The sequence below is a fragment of the Amaranthus tricolor genome, chromosome 14 (assembly GCF_026212465.1).
Source record: "Amaranthus tricolor cultivar Red isolate AtriRed21 chromosome 14, ASM2621246v1, whole genome shotgun sequence".
NCBI lineage: Eukaryota > Viridiplantae > Streptophyta > Magnoliopsida > Caryophyllales > Amaranthaceae > Amaranthus > Amaranthus tricolor.
Window position 1 is genome coordinate 934,023 of NC_080060.1, and position 20,063 is coordinate 954,085.

General features: G+C 36.5%; 3 protein-coding genes across 4 annotated transcripts; 2 read left to right on the forward strand and 1 right to left on the reverse strand.

Annotated features, from left to right (window-relative positions):
- Positions 1-1,481: 1,481 nt before the first annotated feature.
- On the reverse strand, positions 1,482-7,737 carry LOC130800214 (glutamate--tRNA ligase, cytoplasmic-like). The gene is made up of 7 exons (XM_057663652.1): positions 7,472-7,737; positions 6,009-6,105; positions 5,745-5,898; positions 2,909-4,023; positions 2,302-2,769; positions 1,990-2,204; positions 1,482-1,884 (listed from the first exon to the last, which is right to left on the reverse strand). Exons 1-7 carry the CDS (start codon positions 7,606-7,608, stop codon positions 1,881-1,883), a joined length of 2,190 nt encoding a protein of 729 aa, XP_057519635.1. The 5' UTR covers positions 7,609-7,737; the 3' UTR covers positions 1,482-1,880.
- A 1,333-nt stretch (positions 7,738-9,070) lies between these two features.
- LOC130800215 (DEAD-box ATP-dependent RNA helicase 42) lies at positions 9,071-13,707 on the forward strand. Its single transcript, XM_057663654.1, has 2 exons — positions 9,071-9,372; positions 9,844-13,707. The coding sequence occupies exon 2, from the start codon at positions 9,950-9,952 to the stop codon at positions 13,298-13,300; it is 3,351 nt and encodes a 1,116-aa protein (XP_057519637.1). The 5' UTR covers positions 9,071-9,372; positions 9,844-9,949; the 3' UTR covers positions 13,301-13,707.
- A 603-nt stretch (positions 13,708-14,310) lies between these two features.
- On the forward strand, positions 14,311-19,703 carry LOC130800216 (serine/threonine-protein phosphatase 7 long form homolog). 2 transcript variants are annotated; one of them, XM_057663655.1, is made up of 4 exons: positions 14,311-15,943; positions 16,232-18,068; positions 18,352-18,789; positions 18,869-19,703. In XM_057663655.1, the coding sequence occupies exons 2-4, from the start codon at positions 17,991-17,993 to the stop codon at positions 19,217-19,219; spliced, it is 867 nt and encodes a 288-aa protein (XP_057519638.1). In that variant the 5' UTR covers positions 14,311-15,943; positions 16,232-17,990; the 3' UTR covers positions 19,220-19,703. The 2 variants fall into 2 exon arrangements, with proteins under 2 accessions (XP_057519638.1, XP_057519639.1); XM_057663656.1 differs by lacking the exons at positions 18,352-18,789; positions 18,869-19,703 and adding an exon at positions 18,140-18,339.
- The last annotated feature ends 360 nt before the right edge of the window (positions 19,704-20,063 follow it).

The window sequence follows — 20,063 nt, forward strand, 5'->3', positions numbered from 1 at the left end:
TGACAAATGTACAAAAGCAGTTGAGATATTAACTCTAAATTGAGATAGTAAATAAAAACTTTTTGTAAAAAACAACAAATAAAACTACCAAAAATTAGAATAACTGCATTGAAATTTTATCTTAAATTAAAATTAAAATGAAGATAAAAAGGTAATATAGATAATGATTGATGTTTGGATAACTTGATATGCAATGGAGTAGATGATAAGGTCATATACTTGTACATAAGTACAACCACCAAATAATCTGGTAATTTTCTTGTAATTAACAAAAAATGTACGATCATTGAGGTACTTTTTGTAGTAATAATATGGATTTTATGCTTTTAGTGGGAATCAACATTATTAGGGTTAGGTTTTTATTTTGAAAAAAAAAGGTACAAAACCTTTTTATTTAAAAGACAGTTTTGATTTACTATTCTTAAAATGAAGGTACTCCCACGTAAATTTCTTAAAATTTTTTTTATTTAATTTGTCCTATTAGATTAATTTTAATTTATTTAATTTTTTGTTGTCATAATCTTTTAATTTTAAATTATATCTATACAATTAACTTATTTTTTTTATTTTCATTCATACGTTTTTGCTATTTTTTTTATGAAAATAACCCTTTTACTCACTTTTCTTAATTTATTCACCAATTATCTATAAAACAAATTTAATAATACAAGAACAAAATAAATTTTTTTATATGTAGCTGAATTGTCTACTTCAAATTGTAGGGCTTTTTTGAGATAGCGGAGGGGTATGACCTAATGAGTTCATCCAAATTACTCATTTCATTTGTTTCTTTGCAATAACACAATATAAACAAAAAATTCTTTTTGAGTTAATTGGGGGCATTTAAAGGAACAGAAGGACTAATTCTATAATGCATATTTACCAATAATTCTTGGATTATTCCTCTCCTCTTTATCATAAGAAATCCTATAACCTACTCCAAATAAAAAAATAATTAATTAATTAATCAAATTTAATTTTGGATAAAATGAGTTTGAGTTAAAAGCATTTAATATTTGTTATTTAATTTTTTCGAGATAAATGTTTGTAAAACATCATCTAGGGAAAATCACCATAAATACTATAAATTTTCACTAATTACCTATAATAATAGTAATTTTTAATTAACTAGGAATAATACTGACTTAGGGGTATTTGCTTTGAATAATATAAGCTTTTATTGGTTTGGTAAATTGGCCATGCTCGACTCTGTTGATCAATCCTGAGCCTAACCCAATCGAGCAATGCACTCGAGTAATGCACATATGCACAAAAACTATATTTCAGGGAGGCACAGCCTCAATTGGCCGTAATAAAGATCTGCCAATGCATCACTAGTTCTTTTGTTGATGTTTCGCTTTATGTCGTAAAGTGTAGCGGTAGTTTGGAATAGCTAAACAGTTGCTCCTGATTCCAGACGAAAAAGTAGCAGCTTAAACCAGCTACAACAACAAATGAACTGAAGGGTTACAAACTTACAATGGTGGAGCGGAGTTCGATTGAAATTCGATAATCGAAACAGAAAATTGCAGAATCCCGTAAATTTTTGTAGCTCTAACGTTACATCTTCAATGTGTTCATCAGCGACGCAAAACTAATAATGTAAATAAGGATATCCAAAAAAAAAATTAAGCTACATGCCAGTGTTTTTGGAAAAATTCTTGGAAAGAAAACAAAAACCCAACACAATGCGTCTGGTACAAAAGAACAAATTTTGGACTCGACTTACAGGACACAGGATAAAGTTAACAAGAACAATAGATTTAGTCTCATCCTTCGATCAAAGGAAATGATAACTCACTCAAGTTAGCCTCCTTCGCGTCCAGTTGTCGTCTTCACGCCATGAAATTGAAAGAGCTGCTTATTGGAACTTCAACAAGTTACCTGCATTACGGATTCGGGTTATTTAAAGGATTTTACAAACTTCCATAATTTATGATGGATTGATTTACACTATAATGTTTCAAACAGCTAAATCTCAAGTACTACCTCAAGACGCTTTGTTGCCTCCCGTCTGGGATAGCAAAGAGAACAATAGGCTTGGAGCGTCTCACAAAGGGAACATCGCATCTGAAGTACCCCTTCCTCTCTAGCTGTATGATTTCTCCGTGTTTCAGATTCCGCATGTTTGCGTCTCCAACCGCTAAAGTCTCCTTCTTTGTGACAGGGTTTAGAACATCGAGAAAATCCTCATCCTCTTCCACCTGACTCAAGTTAGAGCAGGAAGATTGGTTAAAGGAACAGTTCTATGCTTCCTGATAATACAAGGTTAAATTTCAGAAAGATTCATTAAACAAGTACCTTTTTCTTTGAAATCAAGTAATCAAACTCCAAGAGTTGAAGTTTAACTAATTCATCTGTCTCGGGAAGCCAGGTTAGTTTCAACTTAGTGGTTTTTACGGATCCCTCAAGATTCAGAACACCAGTTAACTGAGTTACATTTCCTGCCTCGTCCTTCTTAATCTCTTTAATAATAGCATTTCCCCAGTCCATCAGAGTTACTTCTTCATTGGCAGAGATGACCTCGGCATCAGCATTATCAATCCATATGTTCTTGGTGTATGTTGTGCACTTCTCTCCAGCAGGTTCATACTTCTTATGACGGGGTATTATGCGACAAAATGGTTGCTCAGGGCCATCAATCAGAGTCACCAAAACGCGACGCTCCTCAACTACTGCGGTGTGTCTAGGACACACAGGGTCAATGATCTTTTTGTTTATGGTCCACAACTTATCCCATTCCATGAGATTGAGATTTTTGGAGGCCCCCTGTAGTAAAGATAAACTAAACATCAATTAAATTACATAGAGAAAAAGTAGCACAGATTAACATATATTAAGCTACAAAACACATTAAACACATTTTACTCTAGTTGAAAAAGCAATAAAAAATGTGGTATCATCACACCTGTTCGAGTATGAACTGGATTAAAGCCTCAATCTTCAGCCCTCTACGGACAATTCCTTGCACAGTGGGGAACCGAGGGTCATCCCACCCATCCACCTTTCCATTCTGAACAAACCAGAGAAGCTTGCGCTTGCTAAGAAGAGTGTAGACCATGTTCAGTCGACTAAACTCATATATGTGAACTTTTCTTAGTCCCATATCCTGTTGAATCCTGTGATATTGAGCATTACGATCATGGTATTCACTGGACCTAAGAGCATGAGATATGCCTTCGATGGAATCTACAAATGGGCAGGCAAAGTCATATGTTGGGTACACCTTGTACTTGGACCCTATCCGATGATGAGGCATTGGATTGCATCTGTAGTAAACTGGGTCGCGCAATGATTTGTTTGGATCCTGCATATCAAGCTTGCCTCTAACGCAGCACATTAAACCCCTCTCAGAACCTGCAATCATTTCTTTCCACAACTCAAGATTTGTATTGACGCTATTACTTCTACATTTTGATTCAATCCCATCCATTCTCTCTTTCTGCATTTGCTCACGAGGTGTATCATCAACATAGGCTTTACCCTGACGAATCAAATTCTCAGCCATTTCCATCAACTGAGGGAAATAATCAGAAGTATATGTCACAGTATCATACACAATACCCAAAGTCTCAATATCCTTGAGAAGGTTCTCAACAAACTCATTGCTCTCTTTAGCTGGATTTGTGTCATCAAAGCGCACAATCAATCGACCTTTATACCTTTCAGCAAAATATTTATTCAGCAATGCTGCCTTTGAATGCCCAATGTGAAGATACCCACTAGGCTCTGGAGCAAACCTAACACAAACTTTCCCCACTTCAGCATCAGGAAGATCTATTTCAGATCGACTAGGTGCTTTCACCTTTTCATTGATGTCACCACCAGTGGTCTTGGTTACATTCTGAGACTCTTGACCTTTTGATTTCCCACTGACTGGCTTCCCTGAGCTTTTCTTTCCAATATATGTTTGCACTACTTCACTCAAAACGCTGAATTCAGAGATTAGAGAGTTGTACCAACGCACCAAGTTTTGATATTTCTTGTTGGATTTTCTCAAGCTCTCCCACCTCAGGCCAATACCTAACGAGAGAATAGACATGATTTGTATTTTTGACCAAATTCAAACAGGAAATCTTCAAAGTATACAAAGCAAAAAAAAATCAAATTGCAAAACCCAACATACTAAAATACTTGTGTTTTTTGACAAATGCAAAATGACACTACAGCTCCTAGACAAACAGAGCCCAAGATTCAACAGATATTCTGATTGCCACAGAATTAAAACCTTGTTCCTACTTCCTACTAAAGCACTAGAGAATTCTGCTTACAAAAGGGAAAGATAATAGTGCATAGCAAATATCTACACTTACAGTGGAAAAACTAAAAAATCTTTAGATGGCTCTCTGTTACTAAATAGCAGCAAAGATATACTTAAGCACTTCTATGAGAGACATTCTTGTAACTTTCATCCTACACCATAGATGCAGCACAAACTCAAAAACATAGGCTGATGTATCAGAGAAATGATGCAGGATTTCAAAAAAGGATACACAATATTTGATTCTCAATAAACCCTCAACCAAACATAAACAAGAGTGTGTGCCGTTTATTTTAAAAAAGTGTGCCTTGGGTGCAGCTTGGAGCAGGGCGCACAGACGCTAGAAAATCGCTTTTTACATTCTAAGTGAAGCGCAGTCCAAGAGGTAGTGCCCAAACACAAAATTAGAAGATTTGCATGTTTCAGCCAGCGCTTCTTTCTTAAAACCACAAAGAGGCAAGGCGCAATCCCTTGCGCCTTAGTGACTAGTGTGCCTCACGCTTTACAAAACTAAGACATCCCTTACTTAGTTGCTTATGTTACAGGTTATGTTAATTATTTCCTTGTGTCCAAGAACTAAAGAACTCTTCACTTCAAGAGCAAATCACTAAGCAAGGTAATTATGGGCGTGCAACAACTGGTAGAAAAGGAAAATGTGGCACCCCTTCCTAACAAAAGGGAAACGCTTACCACCTTTTGGAAGAAATGTGTATTGAGATGACCAAAAACCAAAAACAACTGTGACATGTGAAGACCCATGAAATTGTGAATAACAAATTACTAGTTACGAAGTACGAATTGAAAATAATAAATAGAAATCGGTGTCAGTTAATGTTTGGCCTATTTTGGCTTCAGATGATTAACAAATTCAAATGGCGAATCACATCGTGTTATAGGTAACGTAACAATGACCAAGCAAAAGAAACGAGAAATAAACCTCTCTAAGAAAATGATTTCCTCCCAGCATACCTTGAGTGTGAAGCAGACACTACAAGAGGGGTTTAACCAATTTAAGATTATTCAGAAAAAGGCACGTTCACATATCGGAAACCGCATATCAATAAACATATCAACTGCGTCCAACTAATAACTCTTGACTATGAGCGCTTTAACCAACATCTTATTCTAAATTTTATGAAACATGAATAATTAAAATCTCATTACCCCAATGTCATTACATCTCCCTCACCTAGGCTCCACCTAGACACAAAATGAAGGGTCTAATTTTATCCTTGTAGTAATAAAGATTTTGTTTCCAATCAACCTCTAATAGCAAACACCATCTAACTCCATACAACTCCACATAAACGAGAAGTTCACATGATTCAATTAGTTATTCTACTACAGTCCCAAACCAAAAAGCTACAAATCATTGTCCTTGCGCGAAATGGAGCACAACAATTTGAGTAACCATCCAGATAAATCACATTCAACCCTATTTACACACAAATGCTAACATTTCTTCAGAGATCAATAACTTTACCGGCAAGGGAAGCCCACAATAAGATGTCTGCAATCGACACATCATAGCCAACCAAAAAGGAGTTTGTCAATAAATAGGTATCCAGATAGCTGCAACCAGTTTCAAACTCAGATCCTCTGTCAAGAATGGGTAGATAATCCAACCACTCATCAATCTGCAAATAAAAAGAAATAAAAACATCAGAAACAAAGATTAGATAAATAGGCTAAAGCACCCAAAACAGTTCCGACCAAAACATGTCAAGGACAAATGCAAAAAGAAGACCTGTCCAGCCTGATAAGGATCTTTCCCATATAGATTCAAATTACTTGCAACTCTACCAATGTATCTTAGAAGAACAAAAACTCCATGCAGCTTCACCCTATTACAATTAAAAAACAGTTATAGAAGAGTACTTATGTAGCTCATGAACAAAAAAAAATTGTGAATGATAAAAGTGTAATTTAGCTGTATTGTTGTAACCTGTACGATATTAACATAATGAACTAAATAAGTTATCTTGAAAGGAGGCCAGTTTTAAGGGGTGACTAAAAGTGCGACATACAAGGGCGCATGGAGAAAGAACGCCCAAATTATGCGAACAAAACCTCTTTGTTGTAAACAAATCTGCACATGTTCTTATAATTAAAACAGCATCCATGTATTCAAAATGTATATGAGGGGCTCTTTATCTACTATTTTACCTGATTGAAACTCTACAAGAGAACAAATTTATATGCAAATCCAAAGCTGAAGGTCGGCACTAGCCGTGCCACACATCGCCCATCACTTATTGTTCCCACTTTTGAGTGTCACAACAACTTCAAAACACCAGTAAGCCTAATCAAACTTCTCAACTTCAAAGCGGCTAACCAACTCAATTTTGAGCCTCATCAAGGCCTATTTACTCCACTACAACACCCAAACAGGCCACAATCTTCACTTAAATTAAATGCCACTTTATGTTCCCTCCATTTTTAAACTTTCCATTTCGATCCATTTCCTATGGTTCTTTACATCTCCACTCTCCCTCCTCTTTTGTTAAATCTCTTCTTCCATGTTCTCCTACTTTTAAGTGTTTCTTCAACATTCGTTCATCCCCTATGTTCTCAACCCCACATAGCACCACTAAATGGAGGGAGGATAGGGTCAAAAACTAATGAAAAAGAAAAAATTTGAGTATAATTATGCAGAAAATTTTCTTTTTAAGTACCGGAGTGATAATATTGTTGACAAATATTTCACATTATAAATCATATATGTAAGTTCAAATAACTTTAGTATCATTTACTTGAATATAATCTTATATACCAGACAACTAGAATCGGCATTTATCGCAATAACATTATCAAAGCTTAATCATCATTAATTAAGATATAATTACTTAACAAACAAACAAAGATAAATTTTAAGTTTTTCTGCAATATTTTTTCAATTAAGTACAGGAGTAATTAATAATAATGACTACATCAAAAAAATATTGGAGACAAAGACAAATAGTTCACGTTATATATTTTATAGAAGTACAAATTACACATTAATCAGTATCATTTCCTGGACCTAATAACTTTATACACCAAACAACTAGCAATGTTCTCTTACTATTGCAATTGAACAATTTGAATGATATTTACGAAACTTAAAATTGCACGGCTAATGAAGATCTAATTGTTAGTTACATTACATTTACGGATAAATTAGGTAATTCATATCAAATGAACAAGGAAATCGAAGATGAAAAAATTTACCCATTTGGGAAGAGAAAATGAGGAACAGAGGCAGAAGGAAGAGACGAGTCCACGGAGTAAGAAATTCCAGAGATTTTAGCAGCAGCGAGGATTGATAATGGAGGATTATCAGCTGAAAACAACAGCTTAATCTCCATATTTAATTTTTCTCTGTAAATTTTGGGGGATTTAATGTAAAACTTCTCTAGGGTTTTGAGGAATAATATTATTGCAGCTGGGAAATGGGAATCAAGAGCTAATATTATAAGGTTTCGTTTGGTACTAAAAATGTGCTTCAATTCATTTTCTTTAAATGTGCTTTAATTCATTTCAAAATAATGTTTATACACGATACAATGTGTTATTTTGTTTATTTATATGTTGAATTAAAATTATAAAGAGTTAATACTATGAAAGTATGTGATTAGACGATTTAAACAATATTCTATTTAATTATATTTTATTCACACATTAGCCAAATATGTATAAAATAAGCTTTTAAACGATGAATAATGCTCATAATTAAAATGTAGCAAATATTTCAGAATAAAAAAAGTATTATTTAATTTTTTGACGATTGATTAACGATTGAAAATACATAAAGTTTTGTAAAACCCAATATGATTCAAATATTGAAATTGTTCTAGGTATTGATTTTAAATCTTAAAAATTGATTTTTTAAAATTTTAATTTTAATATATTTTTATATAAAGTCATTTTAAATTTAACTAAATTTCGCCTAGACATAAAAATGACCCACTTAAGGTGCAAATATACGATCCACCACTGGCCACAGTTTGCTTCATTAATTTTTTTTTCAAATTGCCGTCGTAGAATATCAATACTACACGACACACTAAGCCCACCGTTTTACAACCAAATTTGAGAAAAGATTAAAAAACATATTGCTTTGGCCCGCAATACAACACAACACGACACGAATGTTCATGTCGTTTCACATACTATTGTTTGGTGAACATGAGTACGACACTACACATTGTTCATGTAAACCGTTACTTCACACGATGCCCATGTTTACATCCACATTTAAAAGTTGAATTATATTCAACTTTAAAACTAAACTTCGACCAAAATTCCTTTAGGATTCTAAAAATTTTGAAAATCTATACCGATTGTATTTAATGGGTTAGCATCGTAAATGGATCTTAATTTAATTAGGAAAAATTATCCTGAATAATCTCATTTATTTTCTATTTGCTATGAATAATTCTTACTATTGATTATTTCTAAATAATCCAAACTTTGCATATTATTTTCTGACAACGCCTCTTTTCACATTTTAACCGGTTATTTCTTTGTTGGTCTTACCTTACTCTTCTTTGACGGTAGATAGTTATAATAGTCGGTTAGGTGTTGTCAGCAAATAATATACAAAATTTAAATTATTTAGAAATAATCAATAGTATAGACTATTCGCAGTAGATGGACATGTGAAATTATTTTAGATAATTATTCTATTTAATTATTCATACTTTACTTTCTTCTTCACATTTTTTAAGTTCACAAATTATTATATAAGACGATTTTACTATTTCCTTCAACCGAAAAAAAAAGACGATTTTATTATGAAACTATGTGCAAATTTAGTGTGGTTTCACTTGGAGAAGTCTCCACTCTCCCACTCCCACCCGGGTAATCCACTAATCCTACTCCAAAATCGGTTCGTCTCTTATCCGGGTAATCCTATTCCAAAATCGGGTTCTTGCCGGTCTAAAAGAAAGATCGGTGATTGGGGTTTATTTATGTTTAATAATCCTCCCTGTTCCACGGGGTCATTTAGTTTTTCCCCAAGGAAATCTTCTCTAATCTTCGCTCCTGCAGGATTAACGCAAAATTTCGAACTTTTCCCGAGTGACTATATTCTTCTCACGTCCTTCGCGATTTCTTCGCTTTCCTCCGAGGTCAGTTTATCCTCCCTTTATAACAGTATTATTTTTATATTTCAAATCTTGATTTGTTTGATTAGGTATATGTTTTTAGCTCCACAACAAGTCTATGTTGAAAAATTTAAATTCGATTCGATTATGACGTGATTTCGGGGTTGTTTTTGTTGCTATTGTATTGAATGTACCGCGAATTGATTATTTATTGAGTTAGGGTTTTGAATTTCCTTGTTCGTTGGTGTGCAACGAATTATATTGAAATTAGGGTTTTAATATGATAAGAATTCTTGAATTACTATAAGTGTTATTGCAATCTTTGTTGTTTTCTTAGGTTTTAGGAACAGTTGTACTTCTTGCAATTATGGCATTTAGGATTTTTGGTTATACTCAGATTATTATGTTAAATGGCATGTGAAGTGTGATATTTGTTTAGATTTAGTGCATTTCATTTTTTACCTCTATACTAATGTGACGTGTTGCTGGTGTTAGGTGTGGTTGCTGAGTCAAGTTTTATTGGAGACGTTGTGGAGCATATAAGGCTTTAATTTTTGGGTGAAATTACAAATACTTTGTTTTGAATTACTTGGGAGAATCTATGGGGGAGTCAGAGGATGTAAAATTGAAGTCACGGAAGGAAGAATCTGAGGCAAAGGAGTTGTCGAAACGTAGTCGTGGACGTGAGCATGAGAAGGAAAGAGATAGACATGGGGAAAAGGAGAGGAGGAGAGACAGGGAGAAAGAAAGGGATAGGGATAGTAAGCGTTCAGAGAGAGAAAGGAGTTTTGATGATAAGCATAGGGATAAGGATAGAGAAAAGCACAAGGATAAACATCGGGAGAGGGACAAGGAGCGGAAAAGAGATCGAGATGACAAGGATGGGGACAAAGAAGATAGAGAGAGGGAGAAAGAAAGGGAGAAGGCAAAGGTTAGAGAGCGAGAGGAAAGGGAGAGTGAGCGGGAGAGGGAGAGGGAGAGAGAACGAGCAAGAGAAAGGGAGAGGGAGAGAGAACGGAGAGAGAGAGAGAGGGAAAGAGAAAGGGAAAGAGAAAGAGAGCGTGAGAGGAGAGAGCGTGAACGTGAAAGAGCGAGGGAAGAACGAGAAAAGGAGAGGAAGCGCCGTGAAGCTGAAAGTGATGACAGTGGCGAAGAGAGGAAAGACAGAGACAGGAAACGGAGGAGAAGAGATAATGACTACAGGGAGAAAGACCGTGAACGGAGTAAATCAAGAGATCGAGAAAGGAGCAGGGTGCACAGGCATAGGGAAGACAGTGTTGACAGCCAGAAGAAAAAGTGTGATGATGAGCCTGATAAAGACCTAGAGAAAATGGACACAAAGGAACAAGACATGGAGGAGGAACAGAGAAGACTGGATGATGAGATGGAAAAGCGAAGGAGGAGAGTTCAGGAATGGCAAGAACTGAAAAGGAAAAAGGAAGAAGAGGAAAGACAGCAGCTGGGGGAGGCTAATGTTGAAGAACCTAAGGCAGGTAAGAATTGGACGCTGGAAGGTGAATCTGATGATGAAGAAGCTGGTTCAGAAGGAAAATCAGATGCAGAAATGGATGTGGATGGAGTTTCTAAGCCGTCTGCTGAAGCTGGAGACACCATGGATGTTGATTCTAAGAATGGGAATGCTTTGCCCAGTGGGGTTGCGGCTGCTGATGCAGAAGAGGATGAAATTGATCCTCTGGATGCTTTTATGAACTCAATGGTCTTACCTGAAGTCGAGAAGCTAAATAGTGTCATGCTTGTTGCAGAGAATGCTGACTCAAATGGCAAGGATAAAAAGTTTGAACAAAGCAACGGTCATTCGTCTAAGAAAATAACAAAGAATTCTATTGGACGGATAATTCCAGATGAAGATTCAGACTCTGATTATGGGGATCAAGAAGAAGACGGTGATAAGTTAGAGGATGAAGATGATGACGAGTTTATGAAAAGAGTGAAGAAGACTAAAGCGGAGAAATTAGCTATAGTTGATCATTCAAAGATTGATTATATTGACTTCAGAAAGAACTTCTATAGGGAAGTCAAGGAGATTGAGAGGATGACTCTTGAGGAAGTTACTGTTTACAGAAAGGAGCTGGAGCTTAAGGTTCATGGAAAAGATGTGCCAAAACCAATCCTAACCTGGCACCAAACTGGGTTATCTACAAAAATATTAGAAGTAATCAGAAAGCTGAACTTTGAGAAGCCAATGCCAATCCAAACCCAGGCTTTACCTGTAATTATGAGTGGTCGAGATTGCATCGGTATTGCAAAAACTGGCTCAGGAAAGACCTTGGCATTTGTATTGCCTATGTTGAGGCACATAAAGGACCAGCCACCTTTAGTGTCAGGAGATGGTCCAATAGGTCTTATAATGGCTCCTACTAGAGAACTGGTCCAGCAAATCCACAATGACATTAAGAAGTTTGCTAAAGTTGTGAATTTGACCTGTGTTCCAGTATATGGTGGCTCTGGCGTTGCACAACAAATAGGTGATCTGAAGAAGGGAGCAGAGATTGTTGTTTGCACCCCTGGTAGAATGATAGATATACTTTGCACAAGCAGTGGAAAAATTACTAATCTTAGAAGAGTCACTTTTTTGGTCATGGATGAAGCTGACAGGATGTTTGATATGGGTTTTGAACCCCAAATAACAAGAATAGTCCAGAATATAAGACCAGATAGACAAACTGTGCTGTTCTCTGCCACCTTTCCTCGTCAGGTGGAGGTTTTGGCAAAGAAAGTCTTGAATAAACCGGTGGAAATCCAAGTTGGTGGGAGGAGTGTCGTCAACCGGGACATAACTCAGATGGTTGAAGTGAGACCTGAAAGTGAAAGGTTCCTTAGATTATTGGAAATACTTGGGGAGTGGTATGAAAAGGGAAAAATTCTGATCTTTGTCCATTCACAAGAAAAGTGTGATGCCTTATTCCGGGATTTACTCAAGAGTGGTTATCCGTGCCTTTCTCTTCATGGGGGTAAGGATCAGGGGGATCGTGAGTCTACCCTAGCCGATTTTAAGAGTAACGTATGCAACTTGTTGATTGCTACCAGTATTGCTGCTAGGGGTCTAGATGTAAAAGATCTTGAGCTAGTAGTTAATTTTGATGTCCCTAATCATTACGAAGACTATGTTCATCGTGTTGGGCGGACAGGTCGTGCTGGCCGCAAGGGACATGCTATTACCTTTATCTCGGAAGAAGAGGCAAGATATGCTCCTGATCTTCTCAAAGCTTTGGAACTGTCAGAGCAACCTGTGCCACAGGACCTGAAGGCACTTGCTGATGGGTTCATGGCAAAGGTTAAACAAGGACTCGAGCAAACCCATGGAACTGGTTTTGGTGGAAGTGGGTTCAAGTTTGATGAACAGGAGGATGAAGCACGGAAAGCTGCAAAGAAAGCACAGGCCAAGGAGTATGGTTTTGAGTATGGTAAGTCAGACTCAGATGATGATGATGATGAAGTCCGGAAGAAGACAGATGTTACTTTATCGACCCCTGTTCTTGTTGGGCAAGTATTACCAGATACCCAAGGGCCAAGCGCACTTTTGTCTATGAATTCAGCTGAAAATCCGGCAAGGCAAGCTGCTCTTGCAGCGGCAATGAAGCTGCAACAAAATTTACTGAAGCTCCAGCAAAATGCATTGCCTGAACATTATGAGGCTGAGCTTGAGATCAATGACTTCCCACAGAATGCTCGTTGGAAAGTTACCCACAAAGAGACTTTGGGTCCAATCTCGGAATGGACTGGAGCAGCAATTACAACTAGGGGACAGTATTACCCTTCTGGAAAGAATCCAGGTCCTGGTGAACGTAAACTTTATCTGTACATTGAGGGAACTTCAGAAAATTCAGTGAAGAGAGCTAAAGCAGAACTGAAGCGTGTTTTGGAGGATATTACTGCTCAAGCCATATCTCTTCCGGGTGGTACACAACCAGGCAGGTATTCTATTCTCTGATAACCAGAGTCCTACTTGTACTGGCCCTCGTAGTAAATTGGTCCATCTTGAGATCGGAATATCTATTAGATGCTGCTGGTGTACCCCTCTTTTGCTTCAATATGCTGTGCTGATGTTTTGCTTAATTTTGTAACTCTTAATTTTAGTTCCCATCTCTTCAATCTTCTTATTTTGACGAGTGAGACTTTTCACAACATATGATGATTTATGACTGTCCTTCATCTTATCATTTGATGTTGGTTTGTGACAAGTGAAAATTCACACAAATGTGTGTCAGATAAGGTGCTTGGGTATTTGTATGTATAGATGGATCTGCCCTTTTTTTCTTCTTTTATGCAGTTTTGTAAACTTTTGATGTGTTGACTAACTTGACCAAGTAGTTTGGCATTTGAGTACATTTGCTTTAATCTCTGGTAGTTACTACCTCTTTTGATTGTTTTCTTTTTTCTTTTTTCTCTCATCCATCTTTGCCCTGAGCTCGAGGGAGGATACAACTGGCCTTTATCAGGAGTGGCGTGTTTATTGCTTGCTTGTGCAGCTTCTGGAGGCTTTCATAAACAAATTTATCCGGACATCGGTCAATCAGAATGGGTACCTCCATTTGGCTTCAGTTGTGACCATTAACAATGACAGCTTTTCTTGAAATTTTGGATGAGGTGAAAGCTCATATTTTTCTTTGCTGATTGTAGGTCAAGGGTTGGGAAACCAGAAGCTCTTGTCTTTGCTAATAAAGGGCCAAGGGGTACTCATATAGTTTTACCCACTTAATTATCTATACAGTCCGTTTATGTACTTGTATGCATACGCTATATTGTGATTAGTTAGGTCAATTCTTATCCCGGTTAAAATTAGAATTTGATTTTTTTTTTCCTCTTGCTCATTTATAAACCTTACGGCTTCCTTTTTATTTGTTAGTTGTTAGTTCTTTTGAGTTTGGTTTGATTGGAGTGAAGACCTTACCGTTTTACACTGTTAAGATGACCTTAGGCCATCTTTATGAGGTAAAGTTCAGCACAAAAGATTTGTCTGAAATCGGGCTCATGGAAGTTGTTCAGTCTAGATTATGTTGTTTATTTGGTTCGGTTTAGAACCAGCCATGGATACTTTGTTGATTCCATTTTAGGGTCTTGTAGCTCCTAAGGACTTGAGATTTCTGTAAGGCATCAGACTACTGTCAGAGTATATAGCATGCCTATTTGAGATGGAGTTTTTTTCATTGTTGAACCAGCCTTGGGTGCTTTGTCGACTCTATTCAGGGTCTTAGCTAGGTAGGACTTCCAGTTTCCGCAAGACATTAGAGTATATAGTATGTAGCTTCTTTGGATTTGCTGTTTTTATAAGACATCGACGTATATAGCCTGCCATTTGTTTGTTTAAAGGTTCTGAAACTGTTGCGTGAAGAGTGAAAACAAGAGATTATCTTACTCTTAACTCTAGTGGACGAATACAATAGCTTATAGTTAGTACCACATCAACCATTATAATTTGTTATTTAATTAAGACATGGCGCTAAATTGAGGCATGTAATGCAAGATTGCTAATTTAGAGAAGAGCATCGTCAATATTGATGGTCACTGATTTTTGTACTCAGATTTTTGATGACTTACAATAATCAATTATTTTCAACCTACTTAATATAAAAAATATCCATCAAATTTTGCTTCCTTTTGCCTACTTGTTGAGAGGTATATAAAAGATAAGATATATTTATATGAGATTTTATTAAATTTGTATGGTGAGATATTAATTCAAAATTTATTTTGAAAATAATGTAAAAAGTGAAGTGGATAAATGGAATTAGTTATAACCTACTATTGACCTTGACATTATTTTCAACTTCATCACCGCTCCATTTAAATCATAGGTGTGAGACTTTGACTCGAGTCAAGATTAGTCATAAATTTTTTAATTTTTGTATTTGTTAGGATGTTCTTGGGTCTAATAATTCAAAAGCGTGAACAATCGTTTTTTAATGTAGTTTTTTTGAGTTTGTATCATAGGTTTTAAAAAAATTACATATTTAAATTCTATGGCGCAAATTTAAAGAAGTATTATTTCTTTAGAAGAATTGTGCAGAGCTTTGAAACAACTCTCTCAAATGATCATTTAATAGAATTTTTGAAATTGTTGAGTGAAAAAAAAAATAATAATTAAATAAACGAAGTTTTAAAAAAATTTCAAAAGTAAGCGTCCAAACCCCAAAGCTGTGCTTTGGAGCTGTTCGCAGTTACTAACTGCGAATAGCATATAAGACAAACTAGCTGTTCGCAATTAGTAACTGCGAACAGCTCTTTTGTCTTTTATTGTTGTTCGCAGTTACTAACTGCGAACAGACCTGATCTACAAAATCAGATCAGTTTCTGTTTTTTCACAAAATCGCATTTCTCAAACCTACTTCACTCGACATTTTCACCTTCTCCCTCTAAAACCATTGATTCATTTCATCAAATCGTGCAATCCTCTTTGAATTTGGCACTTCAAAATTAGTGTGTTATACTATAGCTTGCGCAAAGGTAAATTTTTTTTGTGTTTTTTTGGTGTATATTTGGATTTTAGGGTTTTAACCAAATTTGTTTATTTTTTCAAATGTAGGTTTTTAGTTGTTAAATCAAGACTAATCTTAATCATCCATAAGCATTCAAGGTAATTTCTAATTGTTTTTATAGCTTTATGTTGGATTTTGAAGTAATGTTGTTGTATTATTTGATGTTGATTAGAAAATGTTGATGTTGATGTTGGTATTAGAAATGTTATTTGTGAACTTATGAATTGATTTATTCATTTGGATTATGTGTATTATATATGTATGAACTTAACTACATTATGGATTTGAATTATTTGTAGACCAAAAAAGATTATAATCAAATGAATATAATGTACTTGTATGGATATGAGTTGATGTTGATGTTGATTTTCTTTGTATTAATGTAGAAAATGGCATCATTTCGCGTCACTATAGTATGTTTTTGGAATGGTTGTATTAAAGAAAATAATGGCAAAGTTCGTTATGTTGGGGGAAGACTTAAGTTGTTTGCTTGCAATTCGAACATGGATTTGAACCACTTTAAACGTTTTATATCTTCTAAGATTGGATTGGACCCTACTAGAAGTACCGTAAATATAAGTTTTAAATATGCCTTGAGTGGAGAATTTATTGCCTTTCCTGTTGAGGATGATGAGGCTATAGATGCGATGGGGGAGCATTTAAAGTCCACCCAAATTTCTTCTTTGGAGTTATACGTAGAAGAAGTACCATTAGGGAATGTAGTTGCTTCTAATTCAACTCCTACCCCTATGCCTATATTAACTTAGGAAACTGTAAATCCCGTCGTTTCTTCCGCATCTTGTATTTTTTCTCAACCCCCTACAAATCAAGTTCCAATTGATTCAATGCTTAACTTAGGAGAAAGTGCTGAGATGGGACCTTGGGATGATGAGAATGAAAGTAATGAGTTTATTGACGATCCTTCTGAGGACGATGTGGATGTCGATGAGGATGCGCTAGCAAATGACTTGACTCTAGGCAACATTCCTACAATAATTCCTCCTACACCTTATGCCCTATGTCCACCTTTAAACGAGTATGCGGAGGACCAATCATGGAGGACTTGGGCTTGTGGTAGCACATAGACTGAATAGGGAGAGTTTGAGAAGGGTATGATGTTTGATAACAAGGAATCGTTGTTGGAAGCTATCAGAGTGTATCATATTGGGAGAAATGTGGAGTACAGAACGGAGACCTCGAACCAAACTGTCCTTTCCTTGAAGTGCAAGTGGGGTTGTTCGTGGAAACTTAGAGCTACGTTTGACTCTAATTTATCTTCATGGCGTATTGTTACCTATAAGGGTAAGCACGGTTCTTGTGTATTGGGTAGTGACAGTGTGTCGGCTGGACACATTCACCTGACATTTTCTGTCATTAACAATGTTATTAGAAATTGTGTTGCTAAAGACCCATCCATTAAGGTATCTGTCGTACGTCAGATGGTTAAAAATCGCTTTGGTGTGGATGTGAATTATAAGAGAGCGTGGTGTGCAAAGCAACAAGCTTTGTTATCCATTTACGGGACATGGGAAGGTTCTTACTCACTCCTTCCACGCTTTTTAAAAGCTTTGCAACTTTCCAACCCGGGGTTAGTAATTGAGTGGTATTTTAGGGAGGACAATGACATGGGTGTATATGTGAGACCTAATATTAGGACCTTCCAACGTGTCTTTTGGGCCTTTAAACCTTGCATTGAAGGCTTCAATTATTGTAAACCTCTTATTGCCATTGACGGCACACACTTGTATGGTAAATATTGCCATACCTTATTGACTGACATTGCCCAAGATGGTGATAAGGGGATCTTTCCTTTGGCCTTCGCATTGGTAGAGAAGGAGAACATAAGTGCATGGTCCTGCTTCATGTCCTGTATTCGTAAGCATGTCACACAGAGGATGGGGTTATGCGTTATTTCTGATAGACACGCTGGTATTTTAGCAACCATGGAAGAGCCGGAGTGGCAACCACCTAATGCTTATCATAGGTTTTGCTTACGCCATTTGCTTAGCAACTTCAATCGTGCTATGGATAATGTTCAGTTGAAGAAGTTGTTTGGTAAAACAGCTGAGCAAAGACAACAAGTGAAGGTAATGAATGATCTAAAGGCAATTGCGACTGCAAAACGAGAGGCAATTTTCTGGATTGATGACGTGGGTGATATGTCTAAGTGGTGCTGCCCATAAGAACGTCAAAGAGATTGCAGGACCACTAGTCATATTACAGGTAATAACAATAACATTTTATTCTCATCAACATTTGGTTAATTACATACTAATTACATTTGCGATCGTTAGCTGTGGGCGTGGGAGCATATTCTTATCGGCCAACCTTACAGAACCGTTGGTCGTGGTGATACTGCTCCTCCACCACAACCAGGCCCAAATATTGCGTACGGTTCGAGGTGGAATTTTGCCCGCCGGACGCGCAAGTACACATTTCAGTACTCATTAACATTAGTACAATTTAATCAACATATCACTTACCTTTTTCAAAACATGTATTTTAGTTTTTGTGGGACCCATACCCAGCGGAAGCCTACGCAGCTGTACCCGAACACTCGGGGATTCATTCCGGGGCGTGGAGGGCTTCTGTGCCACTCATATACTTCGACATTGTCGAAGTACATCTACCAGAGCGCGTAATGCGCCAATATGGGTTGGTACAGGGCATTCCACCGCCTTGTGACACTGAACCCCAGCTGCACCTAATTTCGCGAAGAAATCAAGCCGGGGCAAACCTGATGGAGATCAACGGGCACTACATCGCTCGTTGGGATCATAGACTTGAGCTGCTTGCACAAGGTGCGCCGATCGATGTTGTCGGCGCACCTACTATACCTGACTATATGCCGTGGTTCCTCTCTATCACGCGCCGATGGATGACACCACGTGCCATCTTGGAAGCAGCACATTACGCACCTGCTGCGCCTACGATGACCCAATTTGTAAGTCTTCATTTGCATTTATTTGATTAAGTTGCCAATTAAATAATAAAATGTTACATTATCTAAATATTAATTGCAGGCACAAGGTGCGGCAGACGTTATGCGGTACAGCCAGGAGGAGCCGGTGAGGGAGATTGCGCATGGCATGCTCTTCGGCTCGCAGTTCCAGCAATTCATACCGGAAGTCGCTGCACAACACTCACCAACTACCTCCCATACGCACATGGCATGCTCTCCTTCTTATGACTACCATTTGGAGGAGATGGATTATTCATATCCCGTTGACGCTGCGGGGACCTCGCAGAATGGGCCATCACAGCCATCACAGTACCAGTCCCCTCCACTGCCAGAGCGTCACGCGAACGCCTCTTACTATCGTAGGAGGCGAAGGAGACCAACTCAGTTGGATAAGGTAGATGAGGGTTCGTGAGCGTTAACGATTACCTTTTGTGTATTTGGATCGACTATGTACATATATATATATATATATATATATATATATATTTTAATTGACTTGTATATTTCACACATTTGTATATATTTTGTTGTATATATATGTTTAATTACTTTATCATAGCCTCTAAGCTTTAACTTATGAATGATCGGAGTTTTGGCGATGAATCATGCCGCCTTAAAGATACATTGACTTGTAATTAACTATTCTAATGTCTCTAGTGCAATTACAACAAACAACAACTACCCCAAAAATAAAGGATAAAAAATATTAATTATCTGTTCGCAGTTAGTAACTGCGAACAGCTCCAAAGCACAGCTTTGGAGTTTGGACGCTTACTTTTGGAATTTTTTTAAAACTTCGTTTATTTAATTATTATTTTTTTCACTCAAGAATTTCAAAAATTCCATTTAATAATTATTTGCAAAAAATCAGCTCATGATTCTATTTGAGCATGAACGGAATAAAATATTTTCAAGCATAAGATGATTTATATTTTGGTGATCATTTTGATCGTCATTGGCTTTGGTCTAATAAACTCATCTCATTCTAAAAAAAGATAAAATTTTCATTGTTACATTTGCAATGCATTTAAAGTTGATTAGGTTGTTTAATTAAACATTGGTGTTGATAAGATTTGGTTGAATTATTTGAAAATGGATGTTGTTGATAGATTTATTTGGAAATTATCTATTAATAGTTGTTTTATCATTATGATTTTTTATGTTTAATCATAAATTTTCATTCCTTGCCAGAAATAAAAGATTAAAAGCAAAAAATCATTCTTTATGACTATAGATAGTACATATAATAATTTTAA

Excerpts from the sequence above, each read along its gene's own strand:
- LOC130800214 (XM_057663652.1), bottom strand. The coding sequence starts at position 7,608 with ATGGAGATTAAGCTGTTGTTTTCAGCTGATAATCCTCCATTATCAATC. Across the intron at positions 6,106-7,471 it reads CATTTTCTCTTCCCAAATGG|GGTGAAGCTGCATGGAGTTT; the intron begins GTAAATTTTTTC and ends TAATTGTAATAG. Across the intron at positions 2,205-2,301 it reads ACTTGATTTCAAAGAAAAAG|GTGGAAGAGGATGAGGATTT; the intron begins GTACTTGTTTAA and ends AACTTGAGTCAG.
- LOC130800215 (XM_057663654.1), top strand. The coding sequence starts at position 9,950 with ATGGGGGAGTCAGAGGATGTAAAATTGAAGTCACGGAAGGAAGAATCT.
- LOC130800216 (XM_057663656.1), top strand. The coding sequence starts at position 16,958 with ATGATGTTTGATAACAAGGAATCGTTGTTGGAAGCTATCAGAGTGTAT.